We start from the raw sequence: 16895 nt of genomic DNA, 5'->3' as shown, positions 1-16895 counted from the left end.
CTGGACACTGTCTTGTTAATATATGAATATCAGTTAAAAGACATTGCATGAGATATCTTCATAAAGAAATAAAACATATTCTGTAAGTGGCATGAATAAATATTCTCATCAGTTCATAGTTGCACTTCATTTATTGGACTGTTGTGTAACAATGATGCTAATGAATATCTGTGCAGTGTTTTATAGTTAAAAGTTAATTTTATACATCTTAACTTATTTAAGTCTTCCCTATTGTTCAAGCAATTCAGACTAAGCTTGAATTTTATTATATATTATATTGTTTAGCCCCAAAGACTTTCCACTAAGGTTCAAGTGTTTCCAATTTCTTTATTTAATTTATGTATTGACAGTCCAACAGTAAACAAGGTCCAATAGAAAAGGGGTACACATCAGACTTATGGAAAAATGAAGAAGTAAGGAAATATCAGTAGCACAGTGTCCTAGCTGGATGACTAAACATAGACCAGAGAACGTATTTTGCATGAGATAAGACCTACAGCCTTTCACTGAACAATTTATAAAAGTCCCCTATATTTTTGGCATGTCTGTCAAATGCAGCAACTTTTAAATTCTTTGACCCTTCAAAAATCAGTAGAAGGAAGAATTGTATTTTCTTCTATCATCACTAGACTTTTTCTGTGTAATTGGAAAAAGCTGTGAAATAACCAACTACAGTGAGCATGCTTTGACAGCTTTTCCAGTGGCGACTGCTATGACTGTTAGTCAAGCACAGCCCTAAACTCTTCTTCAGCTCAGGGCACAGGAAATATTTCTTACTATGCCCGTTGCTGGAAAAGCCTTCATCTGCTCTTTCCAAGACTGAGTAATTAATCTCTGCTTTGCTTATGATTTGAAAGTCTTAAGGACCATTTCTAACTAATTTATTCTGCTGTGTCTATAGCTAAGAAGTAATGGAGAAAGAAAAAGCATCATACAGTGCATTTATGTGTTAACTCAGCAAATATTTATTGAGTATGTACTATGTACACAACATTATGAGTATATTAGGTGCTGAGTACTATAGAAAACCCATAGAATAGAGGTCTCACAAAGCTTACCGTCTGTGTGAATAATAATTTTAAGAATTCAGTTGCCTTGAATGAAATCTAATTATTTAAAAAATAATTTGAAGTTAAAAAGATACTGACTTGTGTTTTCCAATTTTCATAGCACTTTTAATTTTAGGAAAAAAAGATGTAATACTGATTGTATTAGTCTGTTTCTGTTGCTTATAACAAAATACCTGAAACTGGGTGATTTATAAAGAAAATAAAATTTATTGCTTACACTTTCTGAGGCTGGGAAGTCCAAAGTCCATCTTCTGGTGGTGACAGTAACACAGGGGCCTCACATTGTAAGGTGGTGGAAGCAGAAAGAGCAGAGGGAGAGATAGACTCTCTTTTATCTCCTTTTAAAACTCTCAGAACCATGCCCCTGACCACCATTTTTAATCCATTCACTATTGCATGGTCCTATAATCTAATCACTTCTTCAAGGCTCTACTTTTTGATTACCATAATAGGATTTCCCACTGTCTTAACAGTCGCAGTGGGGGCTAAGTTTCTAATACAGAAAACTTGGGGAACACAATTGAAGCTTGAATGGGTTTTGGGGGAACATAATTCAATCCACTACAGTAGTATTTTTTTAAAAAAGACATAAATATAAATTATATAATAGATTCATAGCCCTGACTTTTGCTTATATAAAGAACCACAGATATTCAATGAACTTGTTATATCAGGTGAATTGGTTGTTTGGCATCAAGAAACCAGTGTCATAAAAACAAATAGAAGTGCCAGATTGCTACACAGATATTAGTAACCAACAAAACCCTTTAAGTCAATTCTCTGACTTACACAAGGGGAAGGATAGCAGGGTTGGGGACAGGGAGGTTGGAGAGTTCATAAAATCACAGAAAGTTCACTTTTTTTTTTTTGTCTTTTTCCATGTCCGGCAACGGTTCGCAACCCTTAGTGTCGCTCCCGTACCGGACCGGGACCGGCAACGGGATCGCAACCCTCGGTGTTGCCCCCGCGCCTCGCTCAGCCAGTGAGCGGGAACCGGTCTGTATGTGGGATCCGAACCCTCGACGGGAGTGCCACCGCGCTTCCCAAGTGGCGCACTAGCGCAGTGCGCCACCGGGCCAGCCCAGAAAGTTCACTTTTTGATCAATGTCTGTGCAGCAACAAAAGTAGTTCATAAATAGACTCAGTCTTTTTACATTTTTTTCCTGGTCTTTTAACGTCCATTGGAAATACTGAGTGGAAAGTATAACTCTGAATCCTAGAAGACAACTTGAAAAAATTATATTTAATCCTAGGTTCGATAGCCACTGGGGGATTTTTACTTGATGGAGAATTCTTTCTGTGAGTTCTGTCTCTTCTGGATTTGAAGAGGCAAGGAAGCAGAAGTGACTTCAGAATGGGTTCGGAGTCTATTGCTCTGCAGAGATACATGCTCCCAATTGTTAAAGGGCTCCTCATTCACTGAACAAATATTTATTGAGTAGCTATTCTATGTCAGGCCCTGGTGAACAAGACAGGCACAGTCCTGTACTTTAAAAGGTCACATCATGCCAAATTGCCATTGACAGATTAAGAAAACAAAAGACCAAAAGGACAAGATGATTACAGACACCTGCTCACCCCTTTTGCCCACACATATAAACATCACATCATCAGCCGACAGGTAAGACTGTGACAAGAATAATTTTCAGAACATCAACCCTCATCGTAGTCTGCAAGTGACTTGGAGCTTTAACACACTACCCAGAAGGCATTCAGGTTTGGAGTGCTATATCCTGGATAGCAAGGCTTTAATCACTCAATGTATATTTGCTGATCATCTACATCTATGCATAGAACAATGCTGGGTTATTGGAATACAGTTATTCATCTCATGGAAACCAAGTCCAGAAAGTAAAAATTTCCTTCAAATATATTGTATTACATAAGAATAACTTTCCATCAAAACACCCAAACAGTCCCATAAGTTTGGTCTCTTAACATATTTTTTCAGATGCTTCTTTATTTCTCTTTTACTAGTTCCCTTTAGACCTTTCAGTGGCTTCATGACATATCCCTTGGCTTTGTGGGATCTATAATAATAGGTCAAAGATCAGACTAGTCCCTTCATTACTTTTAAATTCTGGATTTGCAGATCTGGTGCTTTCTTCCTCCGTTTTGTGGATAGCGCCTCTCCCACCAGTACACAGATGGGCACTGAGGGAGACAGCGATGCCCATCACTGTCTTCTTCAGGAAGTAAGATGAAAAAGCACCTTAGTTGGTTCTAATATGTTCACTGTCCTTGCAAATCATTGGGCCTTTCTTAATCTATTCTGTAGTCAATATTTCTTAGAGGTCTGTTCATGTATATCTAAACTTGGGACTGGAATAGAAAATAGGAATCAGGTTTCTGTGTGTATTACAAAATTTTCATCTGCAGATCTGCAGATGGTATTTTTCTCTTTGGAAAAGACAGATGCCAAATCCAGTGTTCAAAGAGCGCATTAAAAGATGTAGCATATTAAAAAATAAAAGCCAGTCTTTTACTGATTAACACCGTGAAGACAGAATAATGTTCTGATTCAGTAAACTTGTCTTCATATTTGATTTTGAGCATGTTTGCCTCAGCCTGTCTCACCAACATCCTTCCAAAATGTTTAGTACACAGCCATGACCCTAGCCTCCTGAGTGCTGCCCAGCTCAAGAAAAAAAGTTGTTAGAATCTCCTGCTTCAGTCTTAGGTGGGAATAAGTTAATAAAAGATAACTCCACGCCCATCTGCCTCTGAGTTTTGTGGGGAAAGGACTAGAGAAAAAACACTTCACATTGGTAACAAAGAAGAAATAACCTACATTTTAAGAGCTTTGGGATACCTACTAGGTCTACTGTAGTTGGCCTTAAATCCATCTTGTCAGGCTGACTTTGTCAATATAACCTAAATCTTCGTATATCTTCAGGGGGTAATAGAAGGGGACCCACACATAGCTTGCCCATGGCCCAGGAATATCTATTACCATGACCTCTTCTGCAAGCAATATCCACCTATGAGAATTTTCAACTTGAGGCCAAAAATGAGGCTAAGAAGAGGGAATGGAAATAGGTGCATTGTTCAGCAATTAGTGTCACGTCTGTATTAAATCCTTTCTGACATGTCAACAAATTATGTTTTATTTTCTCTTTTACATACACTGGTTCAAAAATACCCGATTTAGTTAAAACATACTAATTGGTTCAAACCCATACACATACACACACACACACAAACAGACACACACACACACACACCAGAGAGAGAGAGAGAGAGAGAGAGAGAGAGAGAGAGAGAGAGAGAGAGAGAGAGAGAAAAAGGATGTAACAGTTTAGACTTTTGACAGAAAAATCATTTTGAAACTTATCCTTTCTTAACACTGGCTTACAAGGTGGCCTATTTCCTCAGGGCTTTCTTAGGTTCCAAAGAATATGCAAACTAATCCATGCTAACATTGCAATCAGTGTCCCTTCACAAAGATAACTTATTTGTATTTAAATTAATTAATTAATTTACTAATATTTACTATCAAGCACTATGCTTAACAAAGGAGAAACCAAATGAATATAAAATACAAACCTAGCACAGCAGGGCATTGCAAAATAAAAGCAGGATTTTTGAGGTCGAGTTTTTGCTCTGGCAAAACAGAGTTTGTTGTCTTTGGTGTTTTGTTTTTTGTTTTTTTAATTGCCTAAAGTGCCTCAAAGTACAAGGAGCTATCTGAATACAAAGAAAGGAAGCTCCATGTAGACAGAGCAGTTGGAAAAAGTAGTGGGAAGGTGGGTGAGGAACATAAACAATTGATTCTCAGGTTCACATTACTTGTGGAAGTCTTATTCTATAAATTAATTGTAAACATAAAATTAGTCAATACTGAACCATTGCTCCCAGGGGAGAACCAGCATTAGGTTCCTGTGAGCCTCTGGTCACATTTTTGTCAACTCATCAATACATAATTTTGCTTCATGTGTGTTTCTGTTTAAAGGCACCTTACTTAATGTATATTGTTTATTCACTAACATTGAACTCACAGTCAACAGCACTTTAATTCATGCCTGAATGAAGCTTATCTAACACATGCATTTTCTCTGAAAAGCACCTCACATACTTCTTTGGCTTTGGAACACTGGTCAGCATTTCAGCCTATACTTGAGAGCCATTTCAATCAGAAAATTACCAACAAAAAACATAAAAAGGCAAAGAAAACAAAAAAAGCCTGGCACTAAATAGACTGTAAAAAGTGTACTTGTTTATAGTATCAGAGCCAAAACAAGAAGGCAGAGCATCACCTTGTTCGAGCTCAGCTAAGAATGTGTGCTTTGGGTGACTCACATTTTTTGTTACTCTCTACATGTCCACAAATGACCATAAAATCACCATGAGTATTAATTTTGAAGTTATAAAGAAATTTTAGCAAATGGGTAAATTTGGAAATATAGAACGTGAGAATAAGATTGATTGTATTTACAAATGAAAGCAGAAGGTCTTCATTACAAATAAACTGGAAGGTGGGAGGGTGCAGTAATGTTGGGAATCTGTGAAGAGATGAATCATACTGCTGTAGACCAGTGTTTCCCAAAATGGGATGCTGGGGCCAGCGGCATCAGCATTACTAGGAAACTTGTTAGAAATGTGTATTCTTGGGCCTTACCCCAGGCTTGCTAAATCAGACTCTGGAGTAGGGCCCCATAAATCTGTGTTTTAACAATCCCTGCTGGTAAGTGTGATACAGAGAATCACCACTGCAAGGGGTTCTACCTGAGGAGTGATAATAGGAAATAAGGTGAGTAGAAAAGATAAAAAAATTTGTCAGTGTCCTGATTGCCAAGTCAATAACATTGTTCTTATTCAATAGTAATAAGAGGATGAGCAGTTTTTATTTTTGTTTTACAGAAGAAAAATTATTTTGTTAAATTGATAACTAAGGTTAAAAATATTGGAAGTAGTCCAGATCTAGGATAATGAGCAGGATCTCTCAAACTCAGTACTGTTGGCATTTTGGTCTGGATAATTTTGTGTTGTTAGAGGCTGTTCTGTGCACTGGAGGATATGTGGCAACATCCCAGGCCTTTAGCTGCTAGATGGTAGTACCACCTACCCTTTGTGACAACCAAAAATGTCTGCAGATATTACCAAATATCACTTGGGAGGCAAAATTATCATGGTTGAGAACTACCGACATAGAACAGTGGTGGTTTTGTTTATTAATTTATTCAGATTAATTCAGCTAGTATTTATTGACCACAAGTCAGGTCTCAGGCTTGGGGTAGAGATGTAGAGATATATAAGACACTGATTATGTTGACTTTTCTCTGAGGTCTTAGCTTTTAGAAAGCAATTAACCCATATTTAAAAGGTGGAAAATAGGAATTCTTATTCTGATTTGTATAGATTACGCCGTCAATCTATAGATTCAGTTGGTGGAACTCTGGATGTGCGAAAAATCCAATTTTGAAACCACAGAGCTGTCCACAAACATTAGACTGGAATTTTGTTACTTATATGCTTCAGTTATGTGGTTCATTTTGTCATTTCAAGCTTCAGCTAATGCTTGTCTTTGCTAGACACAAAGCAATGAATAAACAGTATGGGAGGTAGACAGCCAGACACTGGCATTCTATTTCTTTGCCTTTAAGTCTGATGCTTTGTTTAAATGACTAGGGACAAGTGCTACACATTCCAGAGTAGCTCCATTTGTGCATTCAGTTTCATGCAATGAGGCAAGAAGTTCCTTTCATAGACTCTGCAAGAATTGTAGTGATTGAAAATAATTTAGACCCAAACTTTATTATACAGAATAGAAGACAAAGAACTGAAGACATCACTATTTGCTTATCATTTCTCTACTGTGAAATTTAAGTTTAAAAAATGTTCATGTATGTATGTTTGTATGTATGTGTACATATGTGTGTGCATACATGTATGTGTACACATATATTCTATATACATATGTATGTGTAAATGTATGAAGGGAAGTTTTAGCATGAGCTCCATAAGTATGGAGCATAAATATGAGAAGTAGCACTTGAGAGGGGGTCTTGATTGTGGCTACTCATCAGAATCACCTATAGATAAGGTAAACACATAGTTTATTGTCCAAATGTGGACATATTTTTAGAGTGAAGCACAGTGGAGCAACTGATGACCCAGACTGAACTCAGCAAATAAGAATTTATGATCATTCTAGCTATAGAGAATTAAACATTCAAATTCCCATTCTCAGGAGATACCAGTTCAGTGAGCATGGCATGGAGCCTGGCAATCTTTATGCTTAAAAAGATATAAAGAGTTTTATATCTTTTATATAAAAATATACATGTAAGGGTGGTTATAATTGTGCATTGCTGAGGCAGAGTCTATCTGCATTAGTAGAGAGTGACCTTAGAGGGAAGAAGCATCCTAACAGGTCAACATGCAGTCTCCAGGATTTGTGAGAGGGCTGTCAGTGACGAAGGGAGTCTTATTTCTCCTTTCACAGCTTTGCAAAGCACCTCGTCCATCTCCCTGACATGCTTAGTCCTGCTGATGACATTGTCCTACAGCTGGCCTTTAAAAATGTCCAGCAGAAATTTTTACACCTCATAGCTGGCTACAACAAAATATATTCAGGTGGTGAACCTTTTCCATTTATGACACGAGTGACTTGGTGAGACTTTCGGCACTATAATGTTATTTTCTGCAGCAATTTTCTCATTTAGACTCTATTCTTGCAATTTCAGGAATATTATTTTAAATGGTCAGCAAAAGTGAAATTAATGAGTCTTGGCCATTCAGTAACATCAATGGCTTATAGTTAGAAATCAAGTTAAAGGGAATTGGCTAACTTAATTTAAAAAGTGAGTTAAAAGAATCAGTCAAATCATTGCAAGTAACTGTGTATCACAAATAAATACAACCCCCACATGTTAGACCTTGTTCATCTCAATATTTTTAAGAGGCACATGATTTAATTATTAAGCAACATCAAATTATCAATGAAGTTTTGTGTAGATTCACAACACTCCACTTATTCTTGGTGAGGAAGATCCAGAACAACCCTGTGTCTTTAAATGTGTCTTTAATCCCACTTGAATACTTCTAAACTCTTTGCTCACGTCAGCTTTTTTAGATTTGTGCCATATCCTAGTTCTTTTATTTATTCATTCAAATAACATATATTGGGTGCCCATGGTGTGCTAGGTGATAAGGATACAAGAATGAGTAAGCTTACCAAGTTCAGTGTTCTCACGGATTTTACTTTCCATGTCTGGGGAAACTGATAAATAACATGCATGAACAAGATAATTTTAGAGTGATAAGTACTACGAAGACAACTCATTGGGATAAAATATTTCTACTATGTTCCTAGAGAATAGCTAATACTGATGATAAATGTTTACTGAATACTTAAATTGTATAAGCCCATAGCTAAGAATGTTATTCCCATGATATCATTTCATATTTATATTAACTCTCTTATGTAGGTATAGTGCATAGTCCTATTTTCCTGATGGGGAGACTGAGAGTCAGAGAAATAAACTAGTTTAAGTCATTCAGGTAATAAATGGGAGGGCCAAGATTTAAAGTCAGGGTAGCTGATGATCTAAGTTTTCCATAGCAAGTCCATATATGGAAGACAGAGCAATGAAAATAAAATAACAGAAATAAGTACATGATGAGTTCTAGCATAGAAGTGGAGAGGGGTAAAAACAAGAAAGATCAGAAAAGTCTTCCTGGAGATTGGCATTGGAGCCAAGTGCATGGGTAAATCAAGCTTAACTGAGAGAAGTAAGGATGAAGAGGCACTGCCCGTAGAGCATGTGTGTGTCGGCAAAGATCACCCAGCAGATCCAGTATGACGGGTATAGGTACAAGGCACTGCAGGAGGTGGGGAAGACAGAGATAGGCAGAGGTCAGTTGTGGAGTGCCTTGTATACCACGCTGGAGTGTTTGATTTTATTCTGTAGCTAAAAGGGAACCACCGAAGTGTTGCAAGCAGGTAAATGACCTTATACAATTTGCCCTTTTAGAAAGATCATCCTGTTGCCAGAGTCAAAAATGGATTGGAGTCAGACAAGCAGCCAGGAAAAGGCTTGGAAAAGTTTTTCTGTGGGTCAGTCAAGAGTTGATGATTTCTGTCAACCAGCAATTGTGAGAATGAATTTCATCACTAATAATGGCATTAGGGAGGTGAAATTAATATGACTTGATGACTACGAAGGGAAAGATGGCTTGCGTGAGAAGTCATAGTTTACTCCCCAGTTTGTGGCTTGAGAGGCTGGATTAATGGTGATACTACTGGAGGAGAAACAGAACGGGGTGATGTTCAGGCAAATTGCTAACCACTATGCTTTAATTTCCTCATTTGCAAAAGGAGAAGGAAAATAGTATTTATCTCATTGACTATGGTGAGGACTAATGAATTGTAAAATATTGAATAGCTCCAGGCACATGCCAGAAAACCATTGACTATCATAATGCCATAGGTAACAGATCTTTCATAATTTTGTTGCTCTCTCGCTTTCTCTCACATGATTAAGGATAACAAATACTCATGATTATTACCCCAAACAAACTGAAGTTGGCAATATGAGTTTAAACAAACAAATCTGAAATTTGTAACAGGAAATAAATGTTAGTGCTGTCTTTGGGACATTGCATTATATAGCATGCTTTATTTCCTTTGATAGATATATTAAGCATTGTTTTCTTCTGTTTACTTTACATAAAGGATATGGTTGAGGATAGAGAAATCCCACAGCCCCACCAAACTTCCCTGCTTTTCCATTGTCTGCCATTAGCTTTGAATTCTGAAAAATAATCAGATGACATGAACTACCCCAATATTGTACAGCTTGAGTAAACTTGAGAAGGCCTATCATGGAATATCCTGAGGATAAATCTTCCAAGCCATGAGCGTTATACAGAGCTCTACCAGAATGAGGTTGGCCCATCAGAGCAGAATTTTAGCTCACATTTGTTTCATTTTGTCCAAGTGCCTGTCTGCTGATGATTTCAGTTACGACTGATAGAAAGAGAAAAGTTTCAGAATGAATAAAATATAGATTGCCCATAAATTAATTTTTCCTTTTCTTTCTTCTCAGAGAGGAAGCATGCATCAGGGATCTAAACAATATAAACTGTACTTTCCCCTTCCCAGTGAGTAGTCTTTTAAATAATATATTTATTGGATATAGGATTACAGTAAAACATATGTCTTATGCTTTTTATGTGAATGCAAAAATAATTAGGTCATTGCATTATCTCAATCATAATCTGTCAAAGAAAGAAAAAGAAATATTGCTCTAGGAGTATAAAAGAGGCAGTCTGAGATACCTCCAAATTCAGATACACCATTTTGGTTGCACTGTTTATGGTTGTAAATAAAGTGATCAGTTCATTTGATGTGACTGAAAACAAAGAGAAGACATCTTGTTTCCATTGCTTTATAGTTAGGTAATAAGCACAAAATGAGTGCTTTCCTACGAAAGCACTGAGAAGCTTAGAATCAAATAATGCAAATGTTAACGTATGCAAACACTCATGTCTTGCTTAAAAGTAATATTTGCAGATGATGATTCCTGACTGATGTTTAGTAGAAGTTAAGTTATTTTTGTTTCTAAAGAATACTACCAACTTTCTTTTTTAAAAGTTTTCAAATCCTTTCCTATTGGGCTGATCTTTATTATTTAGCTACCATCAACTTACTCTCCTTAACAGTAAACATGAAAATAGTTAAGTCTATGTTAATTAAGTGCCATAGAAATGTTCAATTAAATGTATGATATCTCACTCTTTGGTGTGGGGAAGAGAGATCCCAAGAGTTTGCATTAGTTAGAATACAGTTAAGTGCTGTAACATATACACTCCAAAATATAAAATGTCTTAAACTCAATAGAGTTTATTTCTTGCATAAAAGTTTCTGATCAGCAGATGGCTTTCTTCCACATTGTTGGTCCTCAATGTATTTTTATGTCTCAAAACCTGTTCATGCTCTTAAATATTATAACCTAAATAGCTTTTATTTATGTGACATATCTATTATTTAAAGATTTAAAAATTAAAACAGAATATTAAAAATATGTATTAATTCATTTAAAAGTAATAATAAACTCACTACTTCTTGGCATAAATAATGTATTTTGATGAAAAATAAGTATATATTTTCAAATAAAAATTTTGGTGAGAAAAGTGACATTACATTTTTGTGAATATCCTTAGTGTTCAGCTTAATAGAAGACATTTGGATTTCATATCTGCTTCTTCATTTAATCCCTTGTCACCTTGTTTTGGTTGTAATATATATATTTTTAAAATTCAGATCTTACAATAAAACGGAAGAGTAATTTCATGGCCTTTTCATATATTTATGAATATTTGATATTCTTCTTTGATACTAGACCCAAACTCAACAAGTGGTAGCTTTCTCAAGGTTAGTTGCAATGTGGAATCTGGACCTGGGACCATATCAATAAACTTTTCAGTCTTTTACACTAAAATCTGTTGGTGTATCTCACAGTTTGAATGAACCTTTTACCCCTGGATGACTTATAACATCACATGTTGGTCATTTGGAAAATAATAGCTTACTGAGTTATGCAGAACTCACAAATGTTAATTTATTTCATTATAAAATGTCAAAAATTCACAGTTACTAATATCACCGACGATTTTCTCAGTGTTATCATAAAAATACTGTTGGCTTCACAGACCTAAAAAAGTCTCAGGGACCCCTATTGCCCTAGTACTCCAAACAATGATCCAGAGACCCTGGCTTCTTCTAGCCATGGCTTGTGGCTTCCCTATTCTCTCTTAGACCTCATCAAGCGGTTTACATCCAGCCAGTTGAAGGAGAAAAAGTCTAGACAGCATACTTGATTCTTAAAAATCCATTTCTCTGAAATGACACACATTATTTCCGCTTGTATTCCATTAGTGAGAACTATTTATATGGTTAGGTCTAGATGCGAGCATGGGGTCGTGGGGAGCGGGGAGGAAGGAAATGCAGTCCCTGGGAAATATCTTATCATCTTGTTGCTAAAATGTTCTAATATTGTAGCTGTACATGTGTTGGGCTGTAATAAAATTTTTCTAATCTTAGCTGCTTGACAAGACAATACTTATTTCTTAAGGAAGGCCTAGACCTGGATGAGCAAAGAGATGGTAGGTTCTCACAAATGAGACACAGCCATGATTCTGCTGCTTCCCTGAACAGTTGGGACAAAGAGTAGCTATAGAAGCTGCACTTTCTTCTATGAATCCTTGTACCAATCCCCCAATGATGGAGAAGATTTCCTTCTTGCATCTTTATTAGAAAAGTTAACAAGTGCATGTAGTAAAAACATGTAAAAGTAATTTTAAAGGATACGTAAAATGAAAAGTAAAAGTCTCCTTCACTTCTAGTACCTGATCCCTTTTTCTTCCTCTTGTTAAACTCAGTGAAAATTCTGGCATTTTCTTCCAGAATTTTTGTTTACTTCCTTAAAACTCAAAAAGTAGACAAATAGGGAAATTACTCTGGTAAGGGACACTGGGATTTTATAGGATAATGGGCCTGTATTAATATTTCACAAAGGTAAGCCAAGTTCTTTTCATAACATCTTTCTTGATGTGCAAATGACATCATAGTTCTAACCTTAAACTTCTTGATGGATTTTTCAAAATGATATCAGACATAATTTCTTCTGCAGAGGTATTTTCTCATTACAGAAATAACGATTACATAGAGTACTGCCTCTTTTATACTCCTAGACCTTATCCAGGCCTCTTTCCAACCTCTTTCCTACACAGAACTGTTATGCCATTACCTCTACTGTATATGAATTTGTATCAGTTAGAGTCCAATCAGAAAAACAGAGAGCACTTAAGGTATTGGAAACCGAATTTATGAAGCAGGAAATTGATTACATACATGATGAAAGAAGTGAGAAGCTGAACTTGGGATGTTGAGGCAAACTAGAGACTGGCAGCAGCAGCAAACTACTCCCAGTCTTAGGCTAAGGAGGAAGAGGGTGGAGGCAGTGTTAATGGAACCCATGGACTGGAGGCCTCTGTTAGAATCTGGAACCACAGCAGGGACATTCAGCAGGACATGGGAGAGATGTAGTCATGGCTGGTATCCCTGGCACAGAAGAAGAGGAAAAGAAATATTTGGATTCTCTCTTTTATTATTTATTTATTTACTTTTTGCCAGTTTCCACCAATCTTAAGAATACCTAGCATCGGCTAAACATAAACAAAAGCCAGATATCATGGAGACTGAAAGGGTCAGCTTACTTGAGATTTAGAGCAGAGCACGTACATCCCCAGGTCCTATACTTAGTTCCCAGAGATTCAATAATAGTAGACCTGTCAGAGTAGACCAGCACAGGCCCAACCAATGTCCAGTGGTCAGAAGAGTTCTGTGAGGCTGGAGAGAGAGGAGACAGAGTGGGGAAGAACATGGAGAAAGTAGAACTGAGTATTAGAGGTAGTAGAATGTAGAGGATTTGAGTCCAGCGTCCATTAGAAAAAAAGATATTTGCTAAATGCTATATGGGGCTTGAACCTATTAGAGCAAGAGGAATTCCCATGTGGCACACAGCTGAGACATTGCTTTCCCGGAGGAATCGGTGTGTCTATTCAGCACCCTTGTTGGAGCCAGACAAGAGGCCTCAGCCTTTCCCACTACACTCCAGAATAGACCTCAAGGGTTAGCCCCATCAAACTGGATAACACATTCCTTCCCCGTAGCATTTACTACATCAGTGACTTGGTTGCAGATGGGTTTTTGAGAAGTTTGACACTTCCTGCTGACTGGCCAGGGAGGTGCTCACAAGCCCTCTCACCTAATGAAGAAGGTTCAGTTCCCCACAACCTGTGAACCTGCATGGAGAGGCTCCTCACAGCCTCATTCTTTAACAGAACAGAACTTCAAAAACCCACAGCTCTGCAGCACCACAGTCTATCAACTGCATGGCCATTCTGATCCACACCATCCAGGAGGATGCCAGTGGTGGTGGAAGCTCGAGGATGAAATAAAAAGAGACTAAGCTGAAGAGCCTGGCTAGTGTGGTTAGCTATTGCAGGACAGTTCTCTGGGTGGCCTCGAACCCCCTGCCGTTTCCCCCTCTCCCTCATTTATAGTTCTCAAGAATAACTGTGGAATGTGCTGTGAATGCAATATCCTGAGAAAAGGAAGAAGTGGCTGGAACAGCCAGGGTTCTGTTCCAGTCTCTCCTAAGAAAAGGATGTCCTTCAATGCTTTAGCACAGTGTTTCCTGTTCCCCTGGTGTACAAACTTGGTGTAGGGGGGGACTGCTTTACAGGGTCCCTCAGATGCGTTCCACATTGGTCATGCACGGACGAGACTCCATCCACCCTGGTCAACTTTTCTGCTCCTCGGGGTACCAGCTGTTCATGAATCCTAGATTTCTTTTGTCCCTTGCTGCCTTTCTATAAGCAATAAATCCACTTTATGCAACTCGTGTGTGTGTATTTCATCCAACTTGAGAAAATAGTAGAAGTGCATCCCAATATGCAGAAGACTCATGTGGGGACAAGTGCACAGTGAACGTGATTAACAGGTGTCCCGTCCCTTCGCTAAGTATAACTACTGCTGGAGCAAAAAGTAACACTGACACCGATAGTGTCCAAAGTGACCAGATATCATCTGCAATTCAGATAATATTCACCAAACCAGCATAATTGACAGAATATGGCAGGATTTGAATAAGATGGACTCTTCTCCCTTGAGATTCTAGAAGGCAATGGGGACACTAGACATGTAACAGAGAGGAGGCTGGAGACTCATGGGAAGAGAATATGAATTTCTGGACCTCCTCCTATTACTGGCAGGCAATATTGAAAACTACTAAGGCACATTATTAAACCCTGACTATGAAGGGGGTCGCTCTGGTTCTATTCTTAAAATGCAGACTGCATGATGTCATTCCACTGATAAAAATTCTTCCATTGGCTTCTCAATCTCTTCACAGTAAAGTCCAAATTACTAAACTTTACAAAGATTTGAGAATATAATCCCTGCCTGCTATGGGTTAAATGTATCCCCCCCCAAAAGTTCATGCATTGAAAACCTGACCCTCATTGTAAAAGTGTTAAGAAGTTGGGAAATCCAATTATGGTATTTGAAAGGTGGGGCCTTTAAGAGGTGATTAGACTGTGATTAAACTGTGCCTTAGTGAATAGGTTGATCCTTTATTGGGTGGTGGTGGGTGTGGTTCTGATGGCTTTACAAGGAGAACAAATGAGAAGATTACTTCTTTTGCTCAGCCCATTCTTGCCATGTGATAGCCTGCACTGCTGTAGAAGAAGGCCCTCATCAGATGCACCCCCTGAATCATAGACTTCCCAGCCTCCAAAACTATAAGAAACAAATTTCAGTTCTTTAGGAATTACCCAGTTTCAAGTATTCAGTTATAAGCAAGAGAAGAAGACTATAACATGGCCTAATCCTCCAGCCTCCCCTCTTACCATTCTCTTCCTCTTGCTCCCATGGCTGCCCAAGGGCTCATCTTTCCACCAGGATTATTGCACTCATTGCACATCACTGCAGTTATGCTTTAATTATCTGTCTTCTCTGATAGACTCTTGAAAATATGAGCAGAGGAACTGGGTCTGGTTTGCTCAATGCCATGACCCTTGAGCCCAGGACATATAATTCATGCTCAAAAATATTTTTTAATAAAAGGAAGGAAGAAAAGAAGGAAAAAAAGGAGAAATGAAGGATTTCAAAGATAGAATATTGGTAAATGACAAGATGTGAATATTGTTTCAAAAGGTCCAATGTCAAAGTCTGCACTGACATTGAATGACTCCAATTTTCAGTGATACTATAATATTTCTGACATTTAGATGGTATTAAATTAAACTCCTTGCTAAAGCAACATTTTGCTGGCTACATAGATCAGGAAACTTCATTTATAATACAAATCCCACATTAAATGCATGACACAATATATGATGTTTACCAAGCATCCATGAATAGTGCTGACAGTACCAAAAAGTCCCTTCACAGAAAACAATTTGTTGATCAAGAAGTTAATTTGAAGGGAAGTATGCTCAAAATTTACCTGGTAGATGCATTTTAAAGGAAACGTGTCTTCTTTTATAGATTAGGACACCTCTAGATAAAAGCATACATCATTAATAGCATGGATTTTTGTGTCATTGCCCCATGAAAGACTCAAAATCAAAGATATATTTAACAATAGTAGAAAAATAATTTTTAAAAAACCATGGTTCTAAAATGCATCACATTATTCTAATTTGTATTGTGTAGGGAAGATTCGGGCTGGATGTGAGAAGAGCAGTTAACTGTAGGGTAAGCTTAAAAAAAGGCACTGATGTAAGAAAGTTCATTCCTGTCACATGTTCTCTGATTCAATAAAGAGAGAAAACTTTTACATTTAGAAATATGGATCAAATTAAATTTGCTTTAAGGAAATATATAGTGCATATATTCAGGGCTAATTCTCCTTGTAGGAGATTTTTAATGCAATTTTTTAATGCACTCATGTATTCCACGCTATGGGGTTCTGTCTGCTTAGCATTTGCCCATCATTTTTTATAAAAACATTTTGAATTATTCAAACTGAAAAATAAACAACAGATCAAAAACATCTGATGTTCTTTACTGTAAAAATTGTTGACTCAAGTGCATTATAATTATCTCACCAAGTGGCCATTTTCCAAATCTCATTCAATCACACTTGGATGAAAAGAGATCATTTTGTATGTCTTTGCATGTGTGCATGTGTCTGAAAGGAAGAGGATGTGGCATGTGATTTAGCAGGGCCTGTTTTAGTCAGAGTTGTAAATTTTTAACTTTTTCTTTCAAGCAGCATTATATCCCCAATTAGGGAGTTGTGAAATTTCCAT

At 37.4% G+C, this 16895-nt stretch overlaps 1 protein-coding gene across 4 annotated transcripts in view; it reads right to left on the bottom strand.

The window, feature by feature from the left end:
* Positions 1-16895, bottom strand: part of NKAIN2 (Na+/K+ transporting ATPase interacting 2) — a 546946-nt gene that overhangs the window by 434380 nt on the left and 95671 nt on the right. Inside the window, exon 1 of one of the 4 annotated variants that reach the window (XR_550452.1) lies at positions 12928-13127. The exons of 1 other annotated variant lie outside the window; for it this stretch is intronic. Coding sequence is in view for 2 of the 3 variants with exons in the window: in XM_008572438.1 (XP_008570660.1) it covers positions 12928-13053 (126 nt within the window). In the remaining variant the exon portion in view is untranslated. Of the gene's footprint in view, positions 1-12927; positions 13131-16895 lie in introns of those variants that run through there. 2 more of the 4 variants (XM_008572438.1, XM_008572432.1) reach the window with 2 other exon arrangements.

The sequence above is a fragment of the Galeopterus variegatus genome, unplaced genomic scaffold (assembly GCF_000696425.1).
Source record: "Galeopterus variegatus unplaced genomic scaffold, G_variegatus-3.0.2 Scaffold47, whole genome shotgun sequence".
Classification (NCBI taxonomy): Eukaryota; Metazoa; Chordata; class Mammalia; order Dermoptera; family Cynocephalidae; genus Galeopterus; species Galeopterus variegatus.
This window is presented reverse-complemented; position numbering and strand designations above follow the sequence as displayed.